The following is a 27,178-nucleotide window of genomic DNA, read 5'->3' on the forward strand; positions in this document are numbered from 1 at the left end:
TAAAAAACCATTGAAACCTTTTAGATACTTGTCCATTGTAAAAATAAGATGCCACCTGTCGATTTGTTTATAAATTTTTCTTCGTATTTTGGAGCAGCCAATCCAAACATATCAAAAGCGCAGCAACTGTAGCTCGATACTATCATGATAGTGCTAAACTGTCGATAGTAGCGGATAGCAGCAAAACATCGATACTATCGATAGTGCCCTCGATGGTTTGACACCTCTACGGGAGACCGTAACAAAAATTAAATTGAATCGTAATTTTGTTTGGATCGTGCCACTCTTTTAAAGTGAATGTACCTCGTTCGCGTACGAGTGTACAATTTTTTTTCTGTTTGTCTGTGAACATCAGTGAAACACCGCGCGCCCCGCACACAACTACCGACGACTCCCCGCGCAACGCAGCAGCAACAGCGACGGCAAGAAGCGGCCGCAACAACAAAACAAAAAGTGAAATTGCCTTTTGCGGAAACCAACAAAAAAAAAAGAGAAGAATTAAGTACAAGCTAACACACACAGGCGAAGCAAGTAAAGATTGTTGTTAACACAGCACCTGTGCGTGTGTGTGTGCGTGTGTAGGTGCGGTTGTGTGCGTATGGTGTTGCGTTCCAACCCAAAAACCAACAAAAAAAAAGAAACGTTCCAATTGGAATACCGCCTGCTAAGAAGAACAGCTGGCTCCACCAACAAACAAAAAAAAAAAAACAGGCGGCCAAGAACATTTTAGCCGAAAAGACCATCTGAACGGGGTCTATTGAACGTTTTTAGACGTAAAGGAAAACATCTGAGCGGCGGCCAAAGACAAAACGAAAATATAGCGGCTATTAAAATGGGCGACTTCGATCTGAATGTGGATAGTCTTATCCAGAGGCTGCTGGAAAGTAAGTACCGTTCCCTGATCGATCCCTACAATCCCATTCTATCCCCGTATCCCGATTCCTGATCCTATTTTTTAATTTATTATTATGTGTGCGTGTGTCTGTCTATGTGTGTGTGTGTGTGTGCGAGCGGGAGAGCGCCGTATAATAAATGATTGCATTTTCTAATTATTGCACATTGTTCGCTTAAATTGAAACAACAGCCCCATACCAAATGCAACCACAACAACAAATTGCCATAAAGGTCTCTCCCTCTGCTTTGACCATTTGAATTTGACTTTTGAATCAATTAATTTTAATTGATTTTCATTGCTTCTCGGAAAAAATGCAAACAACAATAACAGTGCCCCAGTGTCGAGGTGCCCAGTGCCAGCAGCAGCAATAGCAGAAGTTCCCCATATCCACCGAAGGGGGTTCCGTTCCGTTCTGGTCTCATTAGTTTTTACATAACCCTAACAGACAGCAGACGACAGAGCCAGCAGGCAGCATCTCTCTGTTATGATCACTTAACAGAGCTCTATTGCTATCCCCCTCCCATTCGCACTCGCACTCTCTGATGAGTCGAAATCTGATGACGTCATAGCCACGACGATTGCGGCCCGTCTATCCAATGAAACGGAAAAACTGATAATGCGAATGATTCAAAGGGAAAAGAGCACCCACCAGAACAGAACCGAAACGGGGGGAACAGAACCGAAACGAAACGAAACGACAAAGAGAATGGCTAGTCACATGAGTGCGATAAGGAAAGTCGTGGAGAAGAGAAAGGAGAGGGAGGTAAGCAGAGAGAGAGAGAGCGCAGAACTTCTACCGTTGGATACGTAGATTTCGTTGGAGATGGAGCGGATCGGCAAAGAGCGGGCTAACAGCATGGGAGGGAAGTTCATCTGTTGATGTTGGGTTAAGCTGGAAAATGAAGAAAACGCTTACCGTTAGATGGATTCCATTAGAGATGGGCGGCACGTGAGAATTTCCACCTGAAAGACTTCTGGTAAAGATTGTGCCCATCATCAATAAGGGTAGAGCAGATGACTAAGCCTCAGAAGAATGAGAGTGCCGAATTTAAACAGTTAATGGCTCTCATTAGAGATGGGTGACTGGCAACACAGATCGTTTATTTGATTCGAGTTCTCGCGTTCAGCGTCGTCATCCATGCAACTCTACTCAAAAGCGTAAAAGCGCTAAATAGTTTACATTTTTCCTTCCTCCACTTTTTTTTTTATCAAGTTTTGCCTTCTGCCTTACTCATCCCTCTTGGCCCATTGCCGCCTTACATCCCACATCTCCTAGGGTTGCCGCGTAATCCGCTTAGTGCCTTTCCCTTTACTCGTTTTGCAAGTGTTAGGAGATATGTACATGGCTGAGGGAATGGGGAAAATGGTTGAGGGAGGGAACGGATCCAGCTTTAGCTCTGGCTGACAGGAAAATTGCATTTCAACCATTGCTCTTTTTCGGTTTCTTGTCCATTTCCGCAATGAGTTTTCTATTCCCCACTTCTGCTTCTTCTTTTTGTCACCCCAAAAGAGGAGAATAGAAGAAAAGGAAGGGCATTTTGTGACGAGGTAAAGGTGGACGAAACAAAAACAAAAAAAAACCAAACCAAACCACAAGGTCATCCAAGTGGGCTAGGTCATGACAGCCCAGCCCGCCTACGTCCATCCTTGACTACACAAAAATGTCATTAATTTTGATCTACTGTACGTAGTACGTGTAGCAAGCAGTATGTGGCGTCATCAGCCGCTCGCTCTGTCATCAAAGCAGCAGAAGCATTTGGTAAAATTTCATTTGTCAAATTGCAAATTGAAATTGAATTTTAAGGGCCCACTTAAGTGGGGTGGGCCCGTCAGCCCATCATCATTAGCATCCTTATCCTCTCGCTTTCTCTGACATCGTTAAGGGAGCGAGGCAATCTTTAAATAGATATGTATGTACGGTATATTCTTTCTACAATGGGAACCCTGGAATATCATGAAAGTTTTAGATACAAATTGGATCAATCCTTAATCCTTTGTAAAAAGATGAAAAGCCGATTCTCGCTCATTTTTATTTGTGTGTGGCTGTTGTTATTTTAAGTTCTCACCCACCCGAAGCCTACCCTGCCAACCAGCCCCCCCCCCTACTCTTACAACCTCTCTACCACTCCCTCTTTGGTTTTCTTTATATATATATGTATTTAACTATATAATATATATCTATATGTATACAATTTGTATAAACATATGTACCCTGTACTATGTATGATCTATGCAAAAAACAAAAAAAAAAAAAGATTTCAAAAAACAAAAAGAGGCCGAAGAGCATGCCCAGAAGCTGCTCATCGCTCAACAATTGGCGGCTGCTGGTGGGGCGGCGGTTGCCGTTGCTACCGCAACGGCTACTGCTGCCGCTGCCGCTGCCGTCACCAACGCTGCAACGTCATCGTCATTCACCAGCACATCCGCTGCTGCTGCTGCTGCTGCCAGCAGCAGTTGTTTGGGTTCGGCCGCCAACAATCACGATCCGCTGGAGGATCTGACCGAACAGCAGCGACGCCTGCTGCAACAGTATTCGATATCGCCGCCCAGCGAAACGATGATATCGGCCGATGGCGATCAAATAACGGTGCATCATCCGCGCGAGGAGCCCAAGAAATCTCGATTGAAATTGCGCGACTTTTTCGTCGCCGAATTTGGTATATTACCCAAAAAACCCCCCCCCTTGGATTGCACTCTGAATGAGATCAATCAAATCAATCGTCACAATTTATCAATCATCGTGTGTTGCCAAATGCAAGCGCAAAATCAATATTCCCTCCCCCACCACACACATCCCCCCCCGCCACGCACATCAGCAATCCCAATCTCTCTCTCTTGGGGCATCTCTCGCTTGTACTTCAGAGCCCCAGGATTTATCTTCCCTCAACTTATTGGGTATCTCACATGGCGCTATATCGCTTTCGATGTTGTTACTTTTGAATCTTTAAAATTGTGAAAATAACAGCCGCCTTATACATAGAATTCATAGTATCTATAGAAAACATACATACATACATACATACATACATATGTACATACATGTATGTATGGCTTACACGTGCAGTAGTTTCCGTGACAGAAAGATGTGTGTTTTTCCACAACTGCAATTGCAATTTCAATGCCAAGCGCTTGACCACAAAACAACAACAATGCCGCCAGCGCCCCCCCTTCCATGTGTTATGCAATGCAACCACTAAAAGCTACCCCAAAACACCCCCCCATATATACACAGAAAATCCCAAATTGCATTCATCTAATTGTTTTCACACGAAGCCAAATCCACAGTCATCAAATTGTAATGTGAAGCATATTATATAAATCAAATTCTATGATGGGGGTGGAGGGCAGAGAACAGACAGACAATTTGCTGTCCAAAGAAAAACAATAGGAGGGGAGGAGGTAGGAAGAAATCTCGTTGAATGCGACACGCGACACACGTTGGTGGAGGGGGGGAGGCACAAAGCTGAATTTCCGCTGATAAACAATAATCATAAACTATACAAAAATTGATTGGCGTTGGAGTGGCGGCGCAACAGAATTTGTTGGATACCACTCACTCGCAGAGTGGACTGGATCCCCTTACCTAGGATAGATTTAGTCATTTGATTTTAAACAAATTTTTGGTTAAAGTTTGATTGGATTATCTATTTGTTTTGTTTTGTTTCGTTTCGTTTTTTGTTTTACTATGACCAATCTATGATACCATGCCCCCAACGAACCAGACGCTCTTGCAATTTGATTAAAAAAGATTAAAATTTGATTCCCATGTCGTTCAGTTTGGGGCATTTAAGGTTTCGTTTACGATATTTGCAAGAAATATGGCAAGCGAGCCTTTTGCGAGACTTTTATCCAGTTGCGAGACTCTTTTGTGAGCAACGGAGGCTTCCGCTGGTACCTTTGGGAATATATTTATTATAATAGCTACATATTCGGCACAAAAGAAAATCCACTGCAATAAAAGAGGGTATCAAAACGACAGCGACACTAAGACAGAAAACGAAAGCAATATTCACCAATGACAAGCAGCAGCGGGGAAACAAATAGCGGGACTGGGACACTCTTTTCTCTCTCTCTCTCTCTGCATGTGCAAACAAGTTCATTCACGTGACGACTCTGTTGTATTGTTATTGTTGTTGTCGTCAGCATTAACACAGCTCATCAGCAGTGCTGCAGTGCGGCACGGGCTAGATTCACAGCTAAATAAGCTTAAAATTTGGGATAAAACTAAATACAACTAATTTGTATTTTTGTGGTTTTAGTGTAGCCATAAATTAAGAATTAGTCCACTACAATCATGCTTGTTGTATTATTTTCCCTTTTTTAAAATATATACAAATATTTTTCCGCTTTCTGCTCTTCTGCTTTTGTGTATTTTTCTGCAAAGCTTATTTAATTGTTTTTGCCATTGCGAACACGTGCCTTTTGCTGGCTGCAATGTTGACGAATATCAAACAACTTTGCTGATATTAAACAATTATTGTACAATAGCAAAAGTTGGACTGGGTTGTATCTGCTGGAACTTTACGAGGCTGCCGGCCACTTCTTCAATTCATATATTTTCGACTAGGCATGATGATTTACCACACACGAAGCAAGTCGGAAGCAAGTTATTGTTCACGAAAAAGGATATAACTTAAAGCTCAAAATAGCTAAATTTCTGCTAATCAGCTGCGGGGCTGCCGAACTGAAGCAGTGAGGAAAGAGACCAGAACAGAGCGGGGCATTCAACGAAGGTTACAACTACTCTTACTGTTGCCCCACCCCCCCTCTCTGGTCATTGTTTCGACACAATCGCAAAGGCAACGACACTGTCCAACAAACGATTTTGAAACAGTTGCAAAATGAAGAAACCTTTTAAATAATTAATATAATCTTTTCATCAGATAAAATTAAATATTGCAATATTATATTATATTATATTATATTATATTATATTATATTATATTATATTATATTATATTATATTATATTATATTATATTATATTATATTATATTATATTATATTATATTATATTATATTATATTATATTATATTATATTATATTATATTATATTATATTATATTATATTATAAATATGTATATGCCATTTTTTTTTTTTTTTGGCTGCACAGTGCTATTGACTGCCCTGCCAGAGTGTTAGAGAGGGGGGATAACGTAGAGCCTATTCCTTTCTGTGTCACACTCTTGAGGGCGCTCTTTGTGCCTTGAAGAGTAGTGTGCCAAGGCTCCCGTACCCCACCGCCATATATTACGAGTATTTAGAGTAAGAGTCAAGCCCCACCAATCCTTGTCCCAGTGGCAGCAGTTTACGTGCACGTGCCCCAGCCCCCCAGCCCCCTGCTCTGGCAAATATCCTTCGTTATTTCTGATGTATTTGTAATGTTTGTATAATATTTGTATAATTGAGTTGGTTCTTCCTCTTTCCACTATGGCTTCCTCGTGTTTGTTTGGGTCTGGGTCCCGGGTCTGGTCGACGATGTCGCCCAGAAGTAGTCATTCCATTCCATTCCGTTCCGTTCCACCGCCACTCAGTATTGTCATCGTTTTCGTGATTTTGTTGATTTTTGTTGTTGTTGTTGTTTTCTTTCGTCGATTGGGATGAAGGCATCTTCATCAAGTCTGTTTGCTGTGGGGTGCGGCGTGGCGCCACTGATTGAAAATAGAATTTGAATGTCATAACCTTCACTCGAGTCAATCAGCGTACAGGGTACATATTGTATGCCCGTAATGCTCGTAATAATAATAACCACAAGTGGCAGCAGCGGGGAACGATGCAGAGAAATGGAAGAGGAAAATGGCAATAAGCAATGGCAATGGCAATAATAGGATCAGCAATGGTAACCAAACATTGCGTGTCTAAGGAGGATTCTGCTCTCTCTCTCTCTCTCTCTCTTTCTCTTAGGGATTACTAATGTGCCTCTATTTCTATTTAAGTGCTTTTTGATTAGCTTTTGCCATTGACTTTTGGGCATGTGTGTGTGTGTGTGGGTCACTACAGTTGCACGCACCATTCCTACAAATCCGAGCCGTTTTGTCTCCTCTTTGATTTACTATTTCACTTCTCTCACATGCGATCTCCTAAGTAGTGCCTGTGGCTCGTTAAGTCAGTAGCTTAGTAAGTCTTAAGCCCCCCTCTTTCTCTCTCTCTCTCTCTGGCCCTCATTCTGGATTCTCAAATGACAAATGACGTTGATCCCACTGTGAACAAAAGAGTATTTTCGCTTCGAGTGATAATTGGGTTTCACGTTTCCAGCTGCTGCGCGAATGTTTCAATTGATCGCCGTCACGTTTCCATTCACTCAACTCTTTCCATTCATGAATGAAAATTACGTAAATCGTTCTCTCTCTCTCTCCTCGTTTGTGGATCATTTGCTGACTATTTTTCTCCTACTGTTATCCTTCTGTTGCTTCTGTATTTTATATTTTTATTTTTATTTGAGTGTCACAAACATAAAAATTATAACAATTGCATTCACAATCTCAGATAAAAAGCAAAGAGGAGGGGGGGCTAACGCTCAAAGATGAGCAAGAAAACAGGAACGGCACAAAAAGTTTGTTTATTAAATATAGAAAGAGCAACAAAACTCACGCTTCATGCATGCTTGAGCACAGTGAACCCAAAAGCCTCAAGAACCCACACCTCCGCGAATTATGTACATATGCGAACGTAATTGCACACCTGGAAATACAATACTTTTCTGTCTATATTTGGGCTATTTCTGGTTTTAAGGGGGTACCCCCTTTTTTTTTTCCCCCCCCCCCCTTTTTCTTCCTCCCCCCCCCCCTTTTTTTTCTTTTTTTTTTTTTCCCCCCCCCCCCCCTCCCTCCCCCCCCCCCCTTTTCCCCCCCCCCCCCCCCCCCCCCCCCCCCCCCCCCCCCCCCCCCCCCCCCCCCCCCCCCCCCCCCCCCCCCAAAAAAAACCCTCCCCCCTCCCCCTCCCCCCCCCCCCCCCCCCCCCCCCCCCCCCCCCCTCCCCCCCCCCCCCCCCCCCCCCCCCCCCCCCCCCGGCCCCCCCCCCCCCGGGCGGGGGGAGGCCTTTTTCTATTAAACAAATACAAAAAATGTCTATTAAATTATTTTAGGTATTTATTTTTATACTTTTTGGTAATTAAATATGTACTTACAATATATAAAAAAAGAGCTAAGAGATAAAAAAGAATACCTTTCTTTAATTTTTGTTTTTTTGTTATTTAAATATAAGTATGCAATTAAATTTACTAGTTAAAAACTGATAAAAAATTGGCTAAATTTGTATAGGAATTTGTAAAGTAATTTCTTGATTTACTAACGATTTTCCTTGGTTGCAAATGTAGTTGATATTTGAGGCATTTATTTTCAGACATTTTAGGTGATAAATTTCTGTGAGTGTAGCCGTACTGTTGCGGCATTAAGCGCAGCAGTTACTGTTACAGTTAATCCAACAACAAAAACGTAGATGTTTTTAATTACGATTTCACTTCTCTTTCTCTCTGCTTTGCTCTTCTCTTCTCTGCTCTGTTCTGCCATAGCATTTTTTCTTTATTCCCTTTTTGAGAGAGTTGCAACGCGGTTGTTATACGATATGACACCATAATTCTCACTAGGGTCCACAAGTGGCACCTGTGACTACATACGAATATTTCACCCTTGTGGGCGAGAGCCCCATGCACTGCCCTTTCCGCCCTGCCTGCCCCCTTGCACTGAACTTTTAGCGCGTAGCCAGCTACATATTTTGTTTTTGTTTTGTTTTTGGTGTGTTGGAACGGGCCCATGTGGCGGTTCTGTTCGGTACAAAAAATAGTCTAAAATTTGAGCATGTAAAATGCTCGACTTTTTAAAGGACACATTTATCCTATTTATGATCCTGTATGGCAGGTATTTCTTATTCTATTTTTGGGATTATATATGTAACTCCACTTGAAGCGGCCCTGTACCATTATCCCCCGAATGCCACTCTGCACACTGGCCCTGGGATTGTACGCTAAGCGTGTAGCCATAGATCGCACCCTGTTTTTCTTTGTTGAACGCCACACCTTTACGCTACCCTGTAGCACACCCTGAACCGGCCCTGCCTGCCCTCACTTTCTGTCACATTGCGTGCACTTGGCGAATAAAAATGAGCGACAAAATAGCGGCGAAAAAAACATAGAAAGAGAGAGCAAGAGTGTGAGAGGAAGAGAGACGGAGTAATGCAAAGTGTGGCAGTGGCAGAGGCAGAGGCAGAGTAGTGGTCGAAAGGGAAAGGGGGAAGCACAAGAATTGCCAGAGGCGTAAAAATGTTTGTAGCTAATGACATGTGTGTGGGTGTACTCAAATTTCGAAGGTCACCCATAGGTTAGAGCGGGTTGGGGGGGGGGGGGTTGGAGTAAGTAATACAACCTGACCAGTTGACCCAAAAAAAAAAAAAAACAACAAAAATAGTGTAATTCTTTCTCATTTATTTTCTCTGGCGAAACACACACACACACACCCAAGGCAAGACACCAACGGAGTACCACCGACGGCACTAGTAAAGGCTCTCCATAATAATAATACATTTGACCTTTTGGCTTAGTTTTCTCTTCGCTCTCTCTCTCTTTCGCTCCTTTTCTGCTTGTTCTTCTTTGATGGTTTCGAACGACGAATTTCCCACAAGTGAGAGGAAGGATTGTTGAATTTTAATACAAACTGCACGCGAAAGTGAAACTCTTTTTAATGAATTCTGTTTAATTCTGATTGATTGTGAATATGAAAATTTATGCTGAAATCTAATACAAATATGTATGCCACCAGCAGCAGGAGAGGTTCAATGTAACCAGTAAATTTATTTATTTGGTAAAATGTGAGCTTTTAAGGATTAAAATTGCTTATTTAGAATTTTTATTTTCATGGTTCTAGGTGTAATAAGAATAGGTAAAATGATATACATATTTATTTATGAGGTTCTTGAGGTTTGACTGCCTGAAGGAGCCCTTGGCTGAAAAGAGGTTTATATCATTTTTGGGATAGCTAACGTAGGGATTATAGGGGATGATTTAGTTTAAGTACATTTTTCCTTTTCCTTTCTTTCATCTGACAACACTTCACTATGGGACCATTAGGTGGTGCATCTCCCAAAAAAACATATATTGACCCTCAACAGTCCCTAAATCTCTCTCTCTCTCTCTGTTCTTTGAGTGTGTGTGTGCAGACAGTAGTCCAAAGGTCACACATCCTGTGTCACACACCTGTGTGACAGTGGAAAGTTTCAGTGCAATTAGGTTTCCATATTTGTTGGCTTTTGTGTCTCTGTGTGTGTTGTGTGTGTGTGTGTTACCTTTGCAAAAAAAAAAAAAAAAAAACGCAAAACGCAGTTAACGCCTCTTGAGTCTTTGACGTCATAAGGGGTGGTCCGTACCCGTACCCGTGCCCCTAGTGCCCCACTTATTTTCCAAAACTTTTGTGTGTGCGGTTGTCCATGATTTATGGCACCCACACAGACACTGACGTGGACGCAATTGTGGGATTGCAATTGGCTTGACGTGTAATTTCACTTAGGGCAAAAGGAACGCTGTGTTCTGTTCTGTTCTGTTCTGTCCCGTTCTGTGCAGCTAGGCGTTGCCCCCCCCCCTTTATAAGCTCTTCTAATTGCTGACTGTACCCTGTACCCAGTGCCTGGTTGTCTCTCTCCCGTCATCTCTCTCTGGGTTTCTTGGGTCCTTTCTCCATTGTGTTTGTGTGTGTGTGTGAATGCAATTTTAATGTCCCCATGGCTCCTGCAACATTCATGAGACGCAGACGGCCCTCTGAAAATATAAATCAACAAAGTTCCTTCCCAACGGGAAGACGGGTGGTGTCAGTGGAGTTGGGGGGTCAGTCGGAGCCAAATGCCGCAGCAGTCACACTGCATAAAATATTACTTGGCCCCGCATTTCATCGATATAAAAGTGTCTGGGGGCAGGACGGGCAGATCCCTTCTCCATTGCACTGGAGCACGTTCGCAGAATTTAAGCCGATTACAAAAGTCCCAACAGGCGAAGGAAACCGAACCCAATATGCCTTTAATTGCCTTGCCCAGTGGTACAAGGAACAAACAAATTCCAGCCCCCCCCCCCCCTGGCTCAGCAAGCGGGATATTGGCAAAGTTGTGGAAAATATTTAATTAATTGTAAGGCGCATTTTTCTTGTAGTTTGTTTCCCTTAAAGCGAACAAACAGATTTTGGTAGAGATTCCCAATAATTGGTTGCATTTCTGTGACCTTTTTACCCCCATAAATACATTACAAAATGTGGAAATATATTGAACTGATGTTGAATCGGCAGGACCACAGTGGGGCCACACCACATGCATTTTTCGCTCGTGCTATTCGTCGTAACGAATATGGAATATGGTTCCGTATGGGGGGATTTCGTAATCAACGGAATCAACGTAATTCCCGAATGTGCTTTAGTGGAACTGAAACGTACACCTAAATAACAACTGAATCCAATTGCTTATGAAACATTTTTACAGCGAATCAACATATATATGTAATTCCCTGAAACACATTTCAGATTAAATTCGAATTAATTAAATTAAATTAAATTAAATAAGGGGAGACCACCGAAGCCGAAGCCTTTTGGTTTCCTATGGAACACCTTCATTCTGTGCTGCAATCGTTATCATCTTATTTTTCTCTAGAGATTTTCCTTCGTCCCCTTTTCCATCGGTGTGTCAATAGAAATTTCCAATCACACATTTTCTTGGCACTCTTTGGCTTGTTTACTTGTTAGATGACCTTGCACTAGTTTACCGCTAAGTCATTGCTCAACTTTGCGCCTACTTCCGTACAAACTGCCCCCCAACCGCCGCCCCACCCAGCACGTGTCTGCAATGAATATATATATGCATATGTATGTATATATTTTCTTTTCGAGGCATTTCTGGGCTTATTTTTATACCAAAAAAAAAAATGAAGTAAGCAAAAAAAAGTTTTCGGTCAAGAAAGCCATGTACCTTGACCTTTAGAGGCTTTGGAGCCCCTCCTTTCACACACACACAAAGAAAACATCAGAGAAAAGTGGGCGTGGCCTGGTAATGGCAAACAAATGAGGGGATTCCGGGGTGGAGCCGCCCCCATTATCAAAATGTGCGAAAGGCCAAAACGGAAGTGTATGGGTGGATTGGTTGAGTGTATGGTGGCTGCACAGGACACTAAGGATCCTATTTCTGTAATGCTTAAATTTCAACTGAAAGTGTTCCGTGTTGCTGCCGAGGAATGATATGTACATACAATTTGCAGCTGGAGAATTCATGAAATGCCCCGCAAAAAGTTGAATGAGCAGAAATATTTCATGAAATTTCAATCGTTTGCTGGCCCTGGCCAAAAGACGGGCTAAGGTTGCACCCACACCGCACCACAGGGAAGGCGGGCGGTTGGGCGGTTAGCAGGGTAACAGGGTAACAGTACAGGTCAGGGCTGAGTGGAGCGGAGCGGGAATATGCCTGGATACAGGGGACACTCCCACCCCAGCACACACCTCCCACTGCCACGGCTTTCACACTCTCACCATGAGCTGTCGCCTGAATGTGATGTTGAAAAATTAAACAGCGACAAAATGTGAAAATTCAATGAGAAAATAAGAAAACGGAAGGTTAACTTTTGGGGGCTTGTGAGAGAATACCCTTACATACATATGTACATATGCACATATGTATGAATATATGTAAAACTATGTGTGTGATTAGAGGGAATAATTTCTGAAGAGATGCAAAATCAACAGACAAAATTTAAATGTAAATTCTTTGTGTATGAATCTTGTTGTCTCAATTTTCAGGGACACAAAAGGACTCGCATTACCACGGGTGGCATCTGGTTATTGTTTTTGTTTTGTGTTAGTGTTATGATTCTTAATTAGCAAATAGTCAATGCAATGTTTGCACAATTGTTTACCCAGCAAGGGATTCCGTGTCCAACTGTTTGAACAGCAGCGAGCGACAAGAATAATTGAGTGGAGGCGGAATGCGTGAAGTACAGAGAGAGAAAAAAACACACCCCTACGCGAAGTGTTTACAATTCAATAGGGAACATAAGGAACGGAGGGGGTCGCAGTTGAAGGAAAATGAAACAAACTTTGAACTGAGTAAATAAAATTAAAATAAACAAAAGAAAGTTCGCTCCTTCGATAGGAATCTACTACATGAACATTGCTGAAGTGTACATCCATTAAATTTTCTTTTATATTTTTTAAAGCAGTTCTGGATACCAAATTAAACCCTACAAAAATTGACCAGTTCTCCAGCTGCATTCCATTTTTCGGACACTCATAAATTTCACTCAATATGAAAAAGATCTGCCACGAAAAGGCGGCGGCTGCGGCAGCTGGCAAGAAGCAAAAGCAAATTGGGTTAATCGATGACCTCCAGTCGAATGGAAATGAAAATTGAATCGTATCGAATCGAAAACCACAGCGAAAAAAATATACTCGTATGGTAGAAGCAGTCCACTCCATTACTCATACGCCATGTTAATGAAGATGTCGAGTGTTAAATTTTTAAAAAACGCAGCTACCCAAAAGCTGTTTTTAAATGAATTAATTTAGTACGAGTGCAAGTTCTAAATATGGTAAGTTAGTACAGTATACGCTGAAACAGCAACAATCGGAACATGTCGATCTGTTTGAGGGTATTAATTGTCTCGGCCTTTTCTTCTCGGTGTGGATGTTGTTTTCGATGTTTTGTTGTTGTTTTAAATATGGGGGGGGATGAATGACTATTTTTAAGGTCGTTCTGCGTTTGTGTGTGTCTTCCAATTATTGGCGATAAGATAAGTTGGAAAAGCGCTTACAACGGACAAAATGGAATAAAAAGTAGGAAAAAATAAAACAAAAACAGAGACAGAGAGTGAGAGAGAGAGAGTGAGAGACAGAGAGAGAAACACATGAATCAGCCCAAGGCGGGGGACGGTTGTCTGTCGGTGGGTGTTCGGGTTGTCGGGCTGGCCAACAATTGGCAAAAGCTTCCGCCTGGCGTCCATGACAACAATCATAACGAGTCGCTAATTAAGCAAAAGCTTCGAGTAAATAAAATGGAATTTGTACTCGCAGATGGTGAAGGCCAACCCCCCCACCCCCACTTTCTACGTTATCGATACACAACCGTTTCCCCATTCCGCAGGAATAACAACCAATTTGGGCAGACAGGAGACACTTCAGCATAAACCTGGAGAAATATTCAAATAGAATAAATCACTGAAGAGGCTTTGCTGCATTTCTGAATAGAGTTCTAGCCCGCTTGCCCTCTCCCAGTGGGACTTTTAGTTGCCATAAAAACACGATCTTCGGGGCTACTGTAGTAGCTAGTTTAGACTAGATGCCCAAATCAAGGCATCAGCGTATGAAAATTGTTCACAAATAAACAAGCACAAAAAATATATAAAACATTTTCTCCTTAGCTACCAGTCCGATTGGTTTTTTTTACAGGTAATCTTTAGGGTCGATCAGCCAATGGGGATTCGTGCTGCTGGTGCTGCTGGTGTGGTGTGGTTTGGTTTGGGGTATTCATTAGGCATTCCTTGGCTTGTTTTAGCCTTAACGTTGCACCGCTCGATAAATGGCCAACGGGCGACAGCGTCCGAGTCAAAGCAAAGCCAAATGAGTGCAGATGTTGGAGAAACGGCAGAAGGCAGGAAGCAGAAGGAGGGAGAGGAGGAGAGTAGAGAAGAGAAGAGATGAGCGGGGCTTAAGAGGGGCAGCACTACTTACAAAATCGATCGCACACTGAGAAAGAGAAAGAGAGAGAGAGTGAGAGAGAAATGCAATCGGTCCGGCTGGCCGTGCGCCATGCCCCATGCCCTGTTCGTCTTGCCTTTTGCCTTTCTTTTGTGTTTTCCATTTTCCAATTTGCCAGAAAAAAAAAAACAGCACACACATACACACACACAAAATGAAACAAAGGCAACAAAAACAGAAGCAAAAAGGAACATCAACAACGGCAACAAGAACAACATGAACCGAATGCTGTATGCTAAAAATAAATGTTTATTTTATAAGATTTTTAGTTTTTCCCTCCGTTTGCCGCTTTTCTTCTGTGCCTTTCCTCTGCTGTTTCGTTTTGGTTGTTGTTGCACGCGCTGAAAACTTTTTTCTGATTGTCATTGTTTGCCGCTCCAAATGCGTGTGGCAGGCAGCGCAGAGACAGCAGCAGCAAAGAATAAAGTCAAAGGGAAAAGGCAAAAGGCAAAAGGCAAAAGGAAGAAAAAAATGCCCCAAAATATGGTTTTGTGTGTTGAAAAGTTTCCTACGATTATGTACATATGTATTTGCATTAGTTAATTGCTGCCAATGGCAACGGTATTCGTAATATCATAATATTTGCATTTGAATACCATTTACCAGCGAATGGAATCATTCAAACCAGTGTCAGTGTCAGTGTGTGTGTGTGTGTGTGTTTTCCCATACACAATGTAGATATCTGAATGCTTTTTACGCAGAATATCATTTGGTGGGTTACACACGCACACACACAGCTATGAAGTAACCACCAAAATAATCACATGAATCTATGAGCCATTTCCATGCTAGTTTCCCGTATACGCGTACCAGAATGAAGAATGGGCAGGGGGCCTTTGCCAAATATGCAATGTTGTGATTTTTCTACACAGGCTACACAGAACTCTTTTCGTACATATTTTATTTGACTTTTTTCGCCAGACCTAAGCACACTTTTCGGCACCTTGAGGGTGCCTTACCTTACCCTTACCTTATGCCTCCTCAAATATCCCCGCAATTATAGCGTACTCGTATAATATTTACCAACAGCTTGAATCGTTAAATTTCCATATTTTTATCTTAGTTTTCAGTTGGCAGATAATTGTTAAAAAGGGTAGAAAATAGGTGCTTCCATGTACTCAAAGAAAGCGCTACATCTTCTCTATTTCGCGGCTATCTTAGTGTCGATGATGGCCTGTGCCCCGACATTTTTTTTAGTGTCGCTCTTTTTAGTGTTAAGATTGAGAAGGATCTGGAGCAGGTTCCTCTCCGAAAAAGAAACTCTCAAATCGTTTAAAGATGTTGCTTCGCTTCTTATCCCATTTACCATATGGTTCCCGACCTCTCTCTCTTTTCCGCTATGGCCATGCTTTAAACAGTTTTATTTATTTATTTCCCTGGTCGTGTTTGTTTGCTTTTGCCGCTTCTGGTGCCGCTTCTGGTGCCGCTGCCGCTGCCTCTGTTTGATTTTGCTGCCAAGTCAGAAAATTGATTTTTATAAATAGCGCGCATACGCAACGTGGTACGCACTGAAGTGTAGAAAGCACATGTACAGTCAGACTGTTCGTCCGTCCGTCAGTCCGTCAGTCGATCCATGTGCAATGCCTCGTATGGCATACAGTGTCTACCAAAAGTTGCACACATTTCATTCAATTCAATTTCGATTTTACTCTACGAAATGAGTTGGAAAGTGCTGCTGCTGCTTCTGCTGTTGCTGCTGTTTTCTCTGTTCTCTGTGCACTTTTCACTTTGATTCAATTGAGTTTCGAATTGTGATTCGATTGAGATTTTCCTATTACTTTTCCAATTTCCGCGAGTACCAAGCATTTCCCGGAAACGCAATGCGTTTTCATTTAATATTTAATGATTATGATTCGATTTTGATTTTCTAGCCCAAGGAAAGGAAAGTTCCATTAAATTTGTAAATGGGTTTCTGGGTTATCTATTACAGAGCAATCATCCTGGTAGCTGGTAGCTCCTAGCAATAATGGTAATTGGTCAATTATTGGGTTCGTTGCTTGAGGGACATTATGGATGGGTTCCCATGTGCTGTTTATAATATTTAAAACCCACAATTGCAGACCAATTTGTACCCTTTTTAAAGTGTGTGATTGCGTCTCGAGTTTATGTATGACATATGTACATAGGTAATTGCAATTGATAAATTAAATAGATTGCCTGTTTCTGTTTCTGTTTGATCTGATTTGATTTCCCCAACCCAAACAATAAAGTTAATCAATCAGCAGTATCCATCCAGCAAACATTGAGCTTGTTAAGTGGGTGTCTGTTGTGGTAAATTATTGGGTTCTGTTTTTCTTTTTTTTTAAGCCCACCCACCCTTCGAGAAAATTACAGTCTTTAATTCCATGCAATCATCGAACTGAATTCGTGGTAATACTGGTTGGTATATGGGCGAGACATTTTGTTGTTGATTTAATAAATAATTTAATTTAATTTAAATTTAATTTAATAATAATGATAATAATTTAATTAATGTTTTAATAAGAATTCATCAAATTCACAAATGATCGATTCCGATGATGATGATTATCGAGAATATTTTCTCTTAGTTTGCATATTTAAATATTTTCGATAAACTGAAAAATTGATCGATTCCTTTTTTTATTGTTGATTTGAACTGAAATAAATCGCAGTAAAAATTCCTTTTATTTTATATATGTATGTACCACATTTATTCCTCTCCACCTCTAAATCGGAATTTGAACTCATTTGAGGCAAATAATTATTTGTATACTCTCGTACTCGCACATCTCGTCGCGGTATTTTTAGCAGAATCTACCCATTCCAATTACCCCCGATTACCCGATTACCCCATCATCAGATCCTTCTGGTTTCTAGCAAAATTAATTTCCACTTTGTTTGGTTTTCAGTTTTCGAATGTTTTCTGGTCAAATTAATTTACAAATATTTCCCAGAAAATTCTCCAATTTGATCAGATCAGAGATTCGATTGTCTGGCGGCGTTTTTCTTTTTGTTTCTGTTATTTTGGTGCCGGATAACGCATACGCCATGTGTGCAAGCGACCCTCAAAAATGTTTAGCTGTGATGTAAATGCCGTTATAATCAGCGCTAATGTGCTTAAATGGACAAGGGCTGAAGGGTGGGTATTTGTGGTAATTGGCGGGAGGGTGTGGAGGTGCCATGGTTACCTAATGAGTGCTGCCCCAAGCCATCATCACATTCGGTTCGGTTTGGTTTGGTTCGGTTCGATTTGGGTGCAACTTTTAAGCGGACTCTTTTCGCTCTTGGCCCTTTACCACTTTCTGGTCAGCCAATTAGTTTGGGACGGGACCCTCCAGGTGCACACACCCCCTCCCCAGACTAGCCCCGCCTATTTCTGGGTCAATATTAAACGGAAGTATTTACGAAAGTTGATTTCGAGCGCTTTTTCTTTTTCTTTTGGTTCTTTTTTTTGTTTTTGTTTGTTGGCTAAATCTGTTGAAATCACGGAATCGCCTTTCCACGAAGGTGTGGTGAAAATTTGCATTTTGGATTATAAGTTCGGGGTCTTAAATTGAGGGTGGGGGATTGTGCCATTACCTGTCTTTCTCTCTTCTTAGTTGCTTCATATCGTGCAATACATATACATATGTATATTATACATAAAAAAAAGTGATTTTGATCAAACCATTTCCGTTTCGTGCACAACCGTTTGGTTGATGGAAAGGAAATCTTTTCCACTTAGGGGCTTTCATTCGCGCAAATTATATTAGCGCACAGTTGGCGTAAATTTATATAAAACTATTTCGAATAAACGCTTAAGGCTCTCTTCTTTGGCAATCATTTTAATCGCCGAAAAGGTAAATTTGTTACCGGTGTGAAACGGTTAAGATTTCATTCGGGAATTGCCTAATTCTGTGTTAAGTTAAGTTAAGTTTGCATCGGTTCAACGGCTAAGATAAGTTCAGGAGTTCATTTCCTACATATTACCCATATATTTACAGCACTTAATATTTACCGGATAATTTACAGCACATGATAGTCCTCCCCATTCTTGGGAACTCTGCTATTTTCTATGAAATTTGTATGGGAAATTTCTTGCAAAAATAAAAATCGCTTGAGGAAGCAACAAATTTTCGAAACTTCTATTTAGTTGCTTCACAATTATTCAAGCAAAAATTATTTGAATAATAAAACTGAAAACTCTGCTACTCCTAGAGGGAGCACTTGAAGCAATACTGTTGGCACAATCCAAAGCACCACCCCACCACCCCACCACCGCACCACATCCCAACGACCCCCCCCCCCACCAAGTGGGTCAATGGAAAACGGAAACATTTACGGAACCGATTCGCATATGAAATTTGTGTCTGATTTTCGGGGTTGCGCCCATGGCGGGGCCGATATGCAATGAAGATGGAAAATGGAAAATGGAAAAAAGGGCAGCACACAATGAAAATGGAAAATTTCAAATGAGATTTTCTTGCACTTGTCCTTAATCAACGGGCAGGCAACCCTGGCCTGGCCTGGCCTGGCCCCCAAAAGGCGTTCATTATTTGTTGGCTGTTGGCTGTTGTTGTTTTAGTTATCTTTTGCTTCATTTGCTCGAATTTCAACTTGAGCACGCAAAAAAGTGGGGGCGGGTGCCCCCCAACCCACTGAATCCACAGGCCAGGGCGTGGCACTTAATGGATAAGAAAAACAACAACAACAGCAACAACGACAGTGCCAAGGCAATGGAAATTTTGTGCTTGTGAAAGCATTAAAGCCAAAGGTCATGAAGGAGAAGGGGAAATCAAAGGACCTCTACTCCCACGGCCCGAGCCCCCAGAGCTCTCGTTGATCCTGGTGCAGATCCGCATACCCCCCCAAAAAAACATTTCATCACCCAGATAAAATTATTTCGGGGGGCTGTGTGTGGCGGCGTTGTGGCCTCTGTCCGTGGCCATGACTGACCAACCTGTTAATTAAATTTTAAGCTTACCTTCGCACATATTCGATGAAAATGGAAAATGCTAAATGGAAAATTGAAAATGGGATCCCATTTGCGGTCTGGCATGAAAGCATGGATGATGGCATCCAACTTTTGTGCGGTGTCCGCATCAATTTAAGGTTTGATTATTTAAACGAAATGCGATTGCAACGGTAAAGCTAAGTAAAGCAGAAATAAAGGAATTTTTTAAAGGTATTTCCTTCGCTTCCTTTGATGTTAATTTTCAATGCATTATTGACAATATTGGAGATTTGGTTTTGATTTGGAGAATTTTTCATTGATTTTTGTAGTCTAGTCTGGCTTGGTTTCAGAACCGTTTCACAGCCGTTTAATATTTCCTTTATTCTTTAACCGTTTGAAGCTACTGCTAGCTGTATCTGTGGGTTCTTAAAACCGTTTCAGATATAATTATGCTATTGTGTAGGGCTGTTTTTGGAATTCAACAACCCACAGCCCAGACTACCGTTGGCTCCAGTTACCTGGTTTTTTTATTTTAGATTCTTCTTTTTGGGCCAATGATTTCCGCTAACGACCGTTATCCGTTGATCCTCCCACCAGATGCAAAGAAAATTAAAAGTTTGTTGAACTGCAAAAGACGAGTGTCCATAGGAGAATAGGGTAAAGGCAAGACTCAAAATGGAAAATGCAAAACTCGAAAACACGAAGCAAAAGTCAAGAAGGAAAAAAGTCTAAATTATGCCTACTGTAATCAATGTCGTCGCAATGTGGTCTGGTGGAGAAGCATTACGAAATTGGCCAGCCAAACCTATTTTAGCCTGTTGGCTGCCTTGTCGGCTCCAGCAACCTCCTTTTGTTTTAACAACTCCCTTCAAAATTATCTGCGAGCGAAGCTGCTGAGGGCTTGCTAGTATTTTTATTTTTATTATATAAATGCAGTCATTTACAGAACATTTTCAGAGCCGTTTGGGGACATGCATATAGCACATCCTTTTGGGCCACTTGGGTGGGTGGTGGGGGGTAGTGATGGTGCTGATAATCCACCGAAAACCCTTTGCACCGACACCGACTTTGGTTTAACCCAGAAATCCTGATGGGAGTGCCCTCTGCCCTCTGGAGTCATCCCGCCCATCCACCACCACCATTTGGGTGGGTTGGGAGAATTCTCTGCACTTAATTTACTCTTGCTAAACTTTTTCCCTCTGTCTTTCTGTTCCTTTCTGTTTTGTCCCGTGTGGAGTCTCTCCCTCTGTGTGTGTGTGTGTGTGTGTCCACAAAGTTTCATCTCTCGGCAGTTTTCCTATCTAAATGGCTTAACATTTTCATTCAGTTGCTTCCCCTGCAGCCTCTGCTCGCCCACATCCATCTCTAGATTCAGTTTTGCTGAGCGGAAGCTCAGCTTCAAAGTTTGCTACCTCTGCAACGCAGTGCCACTGAAGTATGGGGCATGGGGCAAGGGGCAGGGTACGGCAAATGTTTAACTTCTCGCAGCGGCTGCTCCACTTTTCCTGGCACTGGGCCCCCGAGAGTTAATCGGGTCATAAAATGGCAAGCACTGAGTTTCCTCCGTTCCTTGTATGATGTGGGTGAAAGGAGGGGCACAAAGTGCCGACACCCCTGCAAAGACTCCATCAAAAGTCTGCACAGAAGAAAGCCAAATGGAAAAATTATGAATTTCATTCGGAAATTAGTGAATGAAATCAGCTAAAAGGATACGTGGGATCAGTCTTTGCGGATAGACTCTTAGATCTGGCCAATCTTTATGCCTTCTCTATTGGATACCCATGATATGCCGCCGTGCTATGCTCCTGCTGGTTCCTTCCAGATGTCATCATGGATCAGGCTGGAAAGTTTTTTGCGTTGCTGTCAGTCGGTGGATGGATGCCATCAAACTGTTGCATTGACACCAGACCCACATCCACATCCTGCAGCATTAAAAACAAAACAAAAAAAACAGCAGACAGCAGAAGAAAAACGGGTAATGAAAGGGGGAAGGGAACAGGAATGGGAACGGGCAGGATGATAGGCTTCAGAGTGGAGATGTGGATGGGGAGGGGGATGGGGATGGGGATGGGGAAAGCGAAGAATTGTTAATCGTGATGAACCAGTTAGAGATGTGACAGGAGCAGATGAGGCCGGAAGTTGGATGCTGCACAATGCCCCACATCCTGTGGCACTGAGGCACAGGCGGGCGAGTGGGAGTGGGTGGGGGAGTGACAGGGGAAGGGAGGACAAACAAACAGCTCCTGTGGAAGTCACATGCTAAATGTTACGTGATGCTCTGCGTCAGCGTCTCCTCATGTAAAATGCATGAAAAACAAACATGCGCGTCTTTTTTGCTTACGCATAATGTTATGGCACCACCCAGCCACCTACCCTCCCTCCTAACACTCGCTTCAGCCTGCCCTTAGTGATGTCTTCTTTATGCTGACAAATGCCTGACAGCCAGAGAGGGAGGAGGCAGGCAGGCAGGCAGGCAGGCAGGCAGGAGGCAGAAAATTGCATAAAAATGAAAAATAAAGAAAGCATCTTTATCATCTTCTTCACTGTCTCTTTCTCTCTGTCTCTGTTTCTCTTTCTCTCTGTGTTTTTGTGCCACATGTGTGTCATGCCACCAATATTCTAGCGACAGAAGACGACAAGAAGTTGTGGCATGTGGTAGCTGTGATTGCAACTCACGCAAGTCACGGCACTGCATTCGTTCGACTCCCTGAAGATGGCTGATGGAAAACCATCAGAAATGTGACTCAAGAGTGCCACACCATCTAGGGATTCCCCTCCATTAACAACCGGAAGGGGCAATTTTTACATGGAATTTAAGGCGCTAAGAGGAAAGGCAGGCAGCCAGCTCCGGTTTTCGCAAATGTTTGCTATCGATAGGGTTTCATTCCCAAATTGTTTTGCGATATTTTTGCTGTCACACTGTTCCCAAAAAAATAAACAAAAAAACGGGGGGCCTACAGAATACAGAATTATTATGATTTGCAACCGCCCCGACAGACTGTCGAGCAGAATAATCTTGAGACAAGAGCAGATGTTGCTGCTTAAAATTATGCGCAAGCGGAAGTAAATTTTTTGGATACCGTCGCCCTCTACGCGGGTGCCATTAAATTATGCGCCATCAGAGAGACAGACAGAAAGGGAGGGGAGAGAGGGAGATATATATATATATATAGAGAGAGGGAGAGAACATGCAACAGATTTTGTTTTAGTCCTGTGGTGGCTTTCGCATAACATAAATGGATTCCATTTTTCCACGAAGATAGAGTGCATGAACCCCTTTTTGGCTTGCATAATTTACGAGTTTTAGTGCCGCCATCGCCACAGCCACCGACACCAAACTGCTTTGCCCTTATGCTCGTCTGTTTTGGATCCCCAGGATGCCGTAGGATGGCGATGGCGATGGCGATGGGGACTATATGCTAATGCAAATGCTAAGCACATGCTGCTGGTGCTGCTGCAAGCAGGAGACACACACAACAAAAAAGAGCTTACAAAAATGAACTTTGCTCCCGCATTTTCGCATTTGATTAACTGCCTCCCTCGTCCATCTGCCATCTGGCATCTCCTGCTGAGGTTTTTGCCCTGATTTTACAGCATGATGAATGACGTTAGTGCCGCTGGACACACACAATGGAAGCTATAATTTATCAATTGTCTGTGGAATTATATTTAGTAGGAAAGCTCCCCTGATCATTGCTTATGGCTGGTACATCAAAGTCAGTGCATCAGCTGTCAGTTCTTAGTGGCATCTTTGCATCTATCACCTATGAAATTCCCATGCTAATATTGCAACTATTGATTGCTGCTATTAAATGTTCTATTCTATATAAAACTATTACAAAACACACACAATGTATACGTATGGCTAAAGAAATTCTCACATAAATTTCCTTATATGCCTTTCACTTTCAAACACTAGTCGTACTCGTTTTTAGTTACTCGTTACTCGTTAGTCGTTAGTGTTTATGTTCACACAATACAAACATTAAGTTAAACACTTTTATGAATAGAAATATACTTATAGCCAAGCATCTAGAACTATTTTTTTTTTCTTGTTTTATAATTTAATATGTACATAAATGTTCACGTCAATTTATCGCTGCATAAAAACAATCGGAACTAGTATATTTTGTGGCAATCATGGCGTAAACTTTGTGCCGAGGTTGCAGTTCTCACAACTGAATGTCATTATGTTTGAATACAAAACCAATTAAATATACATAAAGACATTTTTCTTTCGAATCTAGCTTACTTTGGCTCTGAAATATAAACAGCACTGCTATAGACACTGTTTAATATATACAATATAAGCTGTATGCAGTCTTCCAGTTTCCAGTCTTCCAGTTTCCTATCTTCCAGTTTCCAACCTTTCCTTTTAATTGCAATAAACACTTTTCTACAGAAGTTCATTCTGCAACGTTTGTTTTTGTTTGTTTTTCAATTCCATTGGAGACGAAGTGCAAAGTACTTCCAGCACATCTCGAGTGGCGGGCGATAATTTCAATTGAATCATTAGCCAGGAATGGGAAAAATATCTGCTGCAAAATGCATTTGCCTGATGCTTGTGGGGAGGGGGGTCACCGCTTTTGTTATCCTTGCAGCCAACCCCACCCAGCCCAAAACGCAAAACGCCAAAACCCCAGCCACATTCCCATGCACACAGTTTTCCCTTAGGTCTCCCATCCGGCAGCAGATCCTTCTGGTCCCCATGGGCGGAGTGCTGGAACTTTCGACCCAAATCGAGATTTGGCACACAACTTTCGAGTGGGTTGGGCGGGCTGGGGGGTGGGCTGCTGCCCTGGTCTCCGCGGGGTTTCTCTGTTCGCATGGACAGCATTTTTTTGGGGGGGATATGCAAATTTAATTAAATTTTTGTCTGCACACGCACACAGATGCGACCTAGTTGTTTGTTGGTGTGGAAGGGGGAGGGGTGGGGAAGGGAGGGGGATAGAGCTGCACAAAATTAATTGCAGGAAAGTGTCAGGGAGGGATCTCTGATACGCGTAATCGTCTTCAGGCAGAGACAACTTGCAATTATCCAGAGAACAGAACGAAAAGAATGGGACACATGCAGCCCACATGTACGTTGCACATTTCATGCACATATGCAGACGGCATGGACTGTCTTGTCTCTGACTGACTGACTGACTGACTGAAGGTCGGTCGTTGCCTACCGCACCATTCATAATGCGCCACAAAGTAGGCAAAAGGCAAGGCAGGGCAGGGCGAGGCAGGGCAAGCATTGTTTTGCGGCATTGTTATATGTATGTATCTCATTGCACCCATTCCACACACATCCCACACGTATCCCTCCTTATTCTCCGTCATTTGTCGTACTGTTTGTCCTCTCTTGTCTTATCGTCGAATCGTTTCGTTTCGTGCTCGTTTGTCCACTCGTCCGCGTACTCGTTCCCGTACACGTACCCGTATCCGTATCCTTACTCCTCTCTGTGTATTATTGCCAGAGTTAAATCTTAGGCTAAGCTAGAAATCCACTCAGACACACACACACATACACATATCTCTCTCTCTCTGTGTATGTGCTATATATCCATATCTAGTCCGATCTTCAGTCTAACACGAAAATTAACTGAACAATTCCCCCTCCCCCCCCAAACAATTTTACAGTGCGCAGCTGTCGTACCGGCAAACAGGTGCAGATGACCGAGGCAGAGGTGCGCGGCTTATGCCTGAAGTCGCGCGAGATATTCTTGCAACAGCCGATACTGCTGGAGTTGGAGGCGCCGCTGATCATCTGCGGCGACATCCATGGCCAGTACACAGACCTGTTGCGGCTGTTCGAGTACGGTGGCTTCCCGCCGGCCGCCAATTATCTGTTCCTCGGCGATTATGTTGATCGGGGCAAGCAGTCGCTGGAGACCATCTGTTTGCTGCTGGCCTACAAGATCAAATATCCGGAGAATTTCTTCTTGTTGCGCGGCAATCATGAGTGCGCCAGTATTAACAGAATTTATGGTAAGTGTACGTGTAAATATATTATAAAAATTCAATTTATATGCAAATTCAATTCCCCCGTCCAGGCTTCTACGACGAGTGCAAGCGCCGGTACAATGTTAAACTTTGGAAGACCTTCACAGACTGCTTCAACTGTCTGCCGGTGGCCGCCATCATCGACGAGAAGATATTCTGCTGCCACGGCGGCCTCAGTCCCGATCTGCAGGGCATGGAGCAGATCCGCCGCCTCATGCGGCCCACAGATGTACCCGACACTGGGCTGCTGTGCGATCTGCTGTGGAGTGATCCCGACAAGGATGTGCAGGGCTGGGGCGAGAACGATCGTGGCGTGAGCTTTACATTCGGCGTGGATGTGGTTTCCAAGTTCTTGAATCGTCACGAGCTTGACTTGATTTGTCGTGCGCATCAGGTGAGTGACAGCAGAGATGGCCCCCCATCTAGGGATTGGTGTGGAGTCTGAGTCAACTAATAATAATCTCATTTTAGGTGGTGGAGGATGGCTACGAGTTCTTTGCACGTCGCCAGCTGGTCACACTATTCTCGGCGCCCAACTATTGCGGCGAATTCGATAATGCTGGCGGCATGATGACCGTGGACGATACGCTCATGTGCTCATTTCAGGTAACATATACCCAAAGCATAAGGAGTTCGCCGCTTTAATCTCGGTTTTTATTTAATTTGTAGATATTGAAACCATCCGAGAAGAAGGCAAAGTATTTGTACAGTGGAATGAACTCGTCGCGACCCACTACACCGCAGCGAAGCGCCCCAATGCTGGCGACCAATAAGAAGAAATAATATATCCATCCGCTTCCATTTCCTTAAAGGTTCAACAACAAAACAAATAGAAAGAAAACACTAGTATACATACATACATACATACATACATACATACATACATACAAACATACATAGATATATAGATATATATTGAAGATCGAAAATGGCAAAATCTACAGTGAGTGTGAGAGACAGAGAGAGAGAGAGGAGAAGGAAAATATTGTTAAAATCTCTCTATGTGTGCATATGGATAAACGTATATGTTATGTACTGTATTTGTATTCTATCTATCGCTATATATTTTCATGTGTGAAAACAACAAAAACAAAACAAAAACAACATAATTAAGTTGATTCTTCTGCATTTCAAAATTCTTTGTTGACTGGAAATTGTTACAGCGTAAACACAACCACAACCACCCCCACACCCCGCCCACACACTGTTAAACCACAAAAGAAAATCCCGAAAATTCAGATAACTATATAAATTAAATTAAATTAAAAAGTACAGCGACGTTAAGCCATGAATTTAAATATAGGCATATTAATGTAAACTACATATACTATATACGGTGTACTTCTCTATATACATACATATGTATGCATACACTTACACTACAAAACTAACGAATGCGAATGCGATATCGAAAGCGAAACTACAGCAAAATTGTAACTTAAATGCTATCCACCATTCACCAGCCACCATCATCCACTCCTTGATTATCACGAACCCAAAAAAACCTTGCTTAAATTTCCCCCCTCCCCCACACTACTTTCCTGTTATCGTCTGTATAAGTGTGCATTACAAATTTTGTCTAACAAAAGTTTATCAACAAAAAAGAAAAAGAATAACAAAAGTTACAACAAAAAAAAAAGAAGATACAAACTATGGAAAATAAAATGGAAGGATTATCTACCACTTAA

The 27,178-nt window shown here is 42.4% G+C and overlaps 2 protein-coding genes across 3 annotated transcripts in view; one reads left to right on the forward strand and one right to left on the reverse strand.

The window, feature by feature from the left end:
* LOC111066363 overlaps nt 1-27,178 on the reverse strand; it is an 85,785-nt gene that overhangs the window by 373 nt on the left and 58,234 nt on the right. The gene's annotated exons all lie outside the window — the stretch shown is intronic.
* On the forward strand, nt 207-26,453 carry LOC111066364 (serine/threonine-protein phosphatase beta isoform). 2 transcript variants are annotated; one of them, XM_022354906.2, is made up of 6 exons: nt 207-884; nt 3,151-3,552; nt 25,128-25,475; nt 25,541-25,884; nt 25,962-26,096; nt 26,160-26,453. In XM_022354906.2, the coding sequence occupies exons 1-6, from the start codon at nt 833-835 to the stop codon at nt 26,271-26,273; spliced, it is 1,395 nt and encodes a 464-aa protein (XP_022210598.1). In that variant the 5' UTR covers nt 207-832; the 3' UTR covers nt 26,274-26,453. The 2 variants fall into 2 exon arrangements, with proteins under 2 accessions (XP_022210598.1, XP_022210599.1); XM_022354907.2 differs by lacking the exon at nt 3,151-3,552 and having other exon boundaries at nt 214-884.

Source organism: Drosophila obscura, unplaced genomic scaffold (assembly GCF_018151105.1).
Source record: "Drosophila obscura isolate BZ-5 IFL unplaced genomic scaffold, ASM1815110v1 contig_165, whole genome shotgun sequence".
Lineage (NCBI taxonomy): Eukaryota > Metazoa > Arthropoda > Insecta > Diptera > Drosophilidae > Drosophila > Drosophila obscura.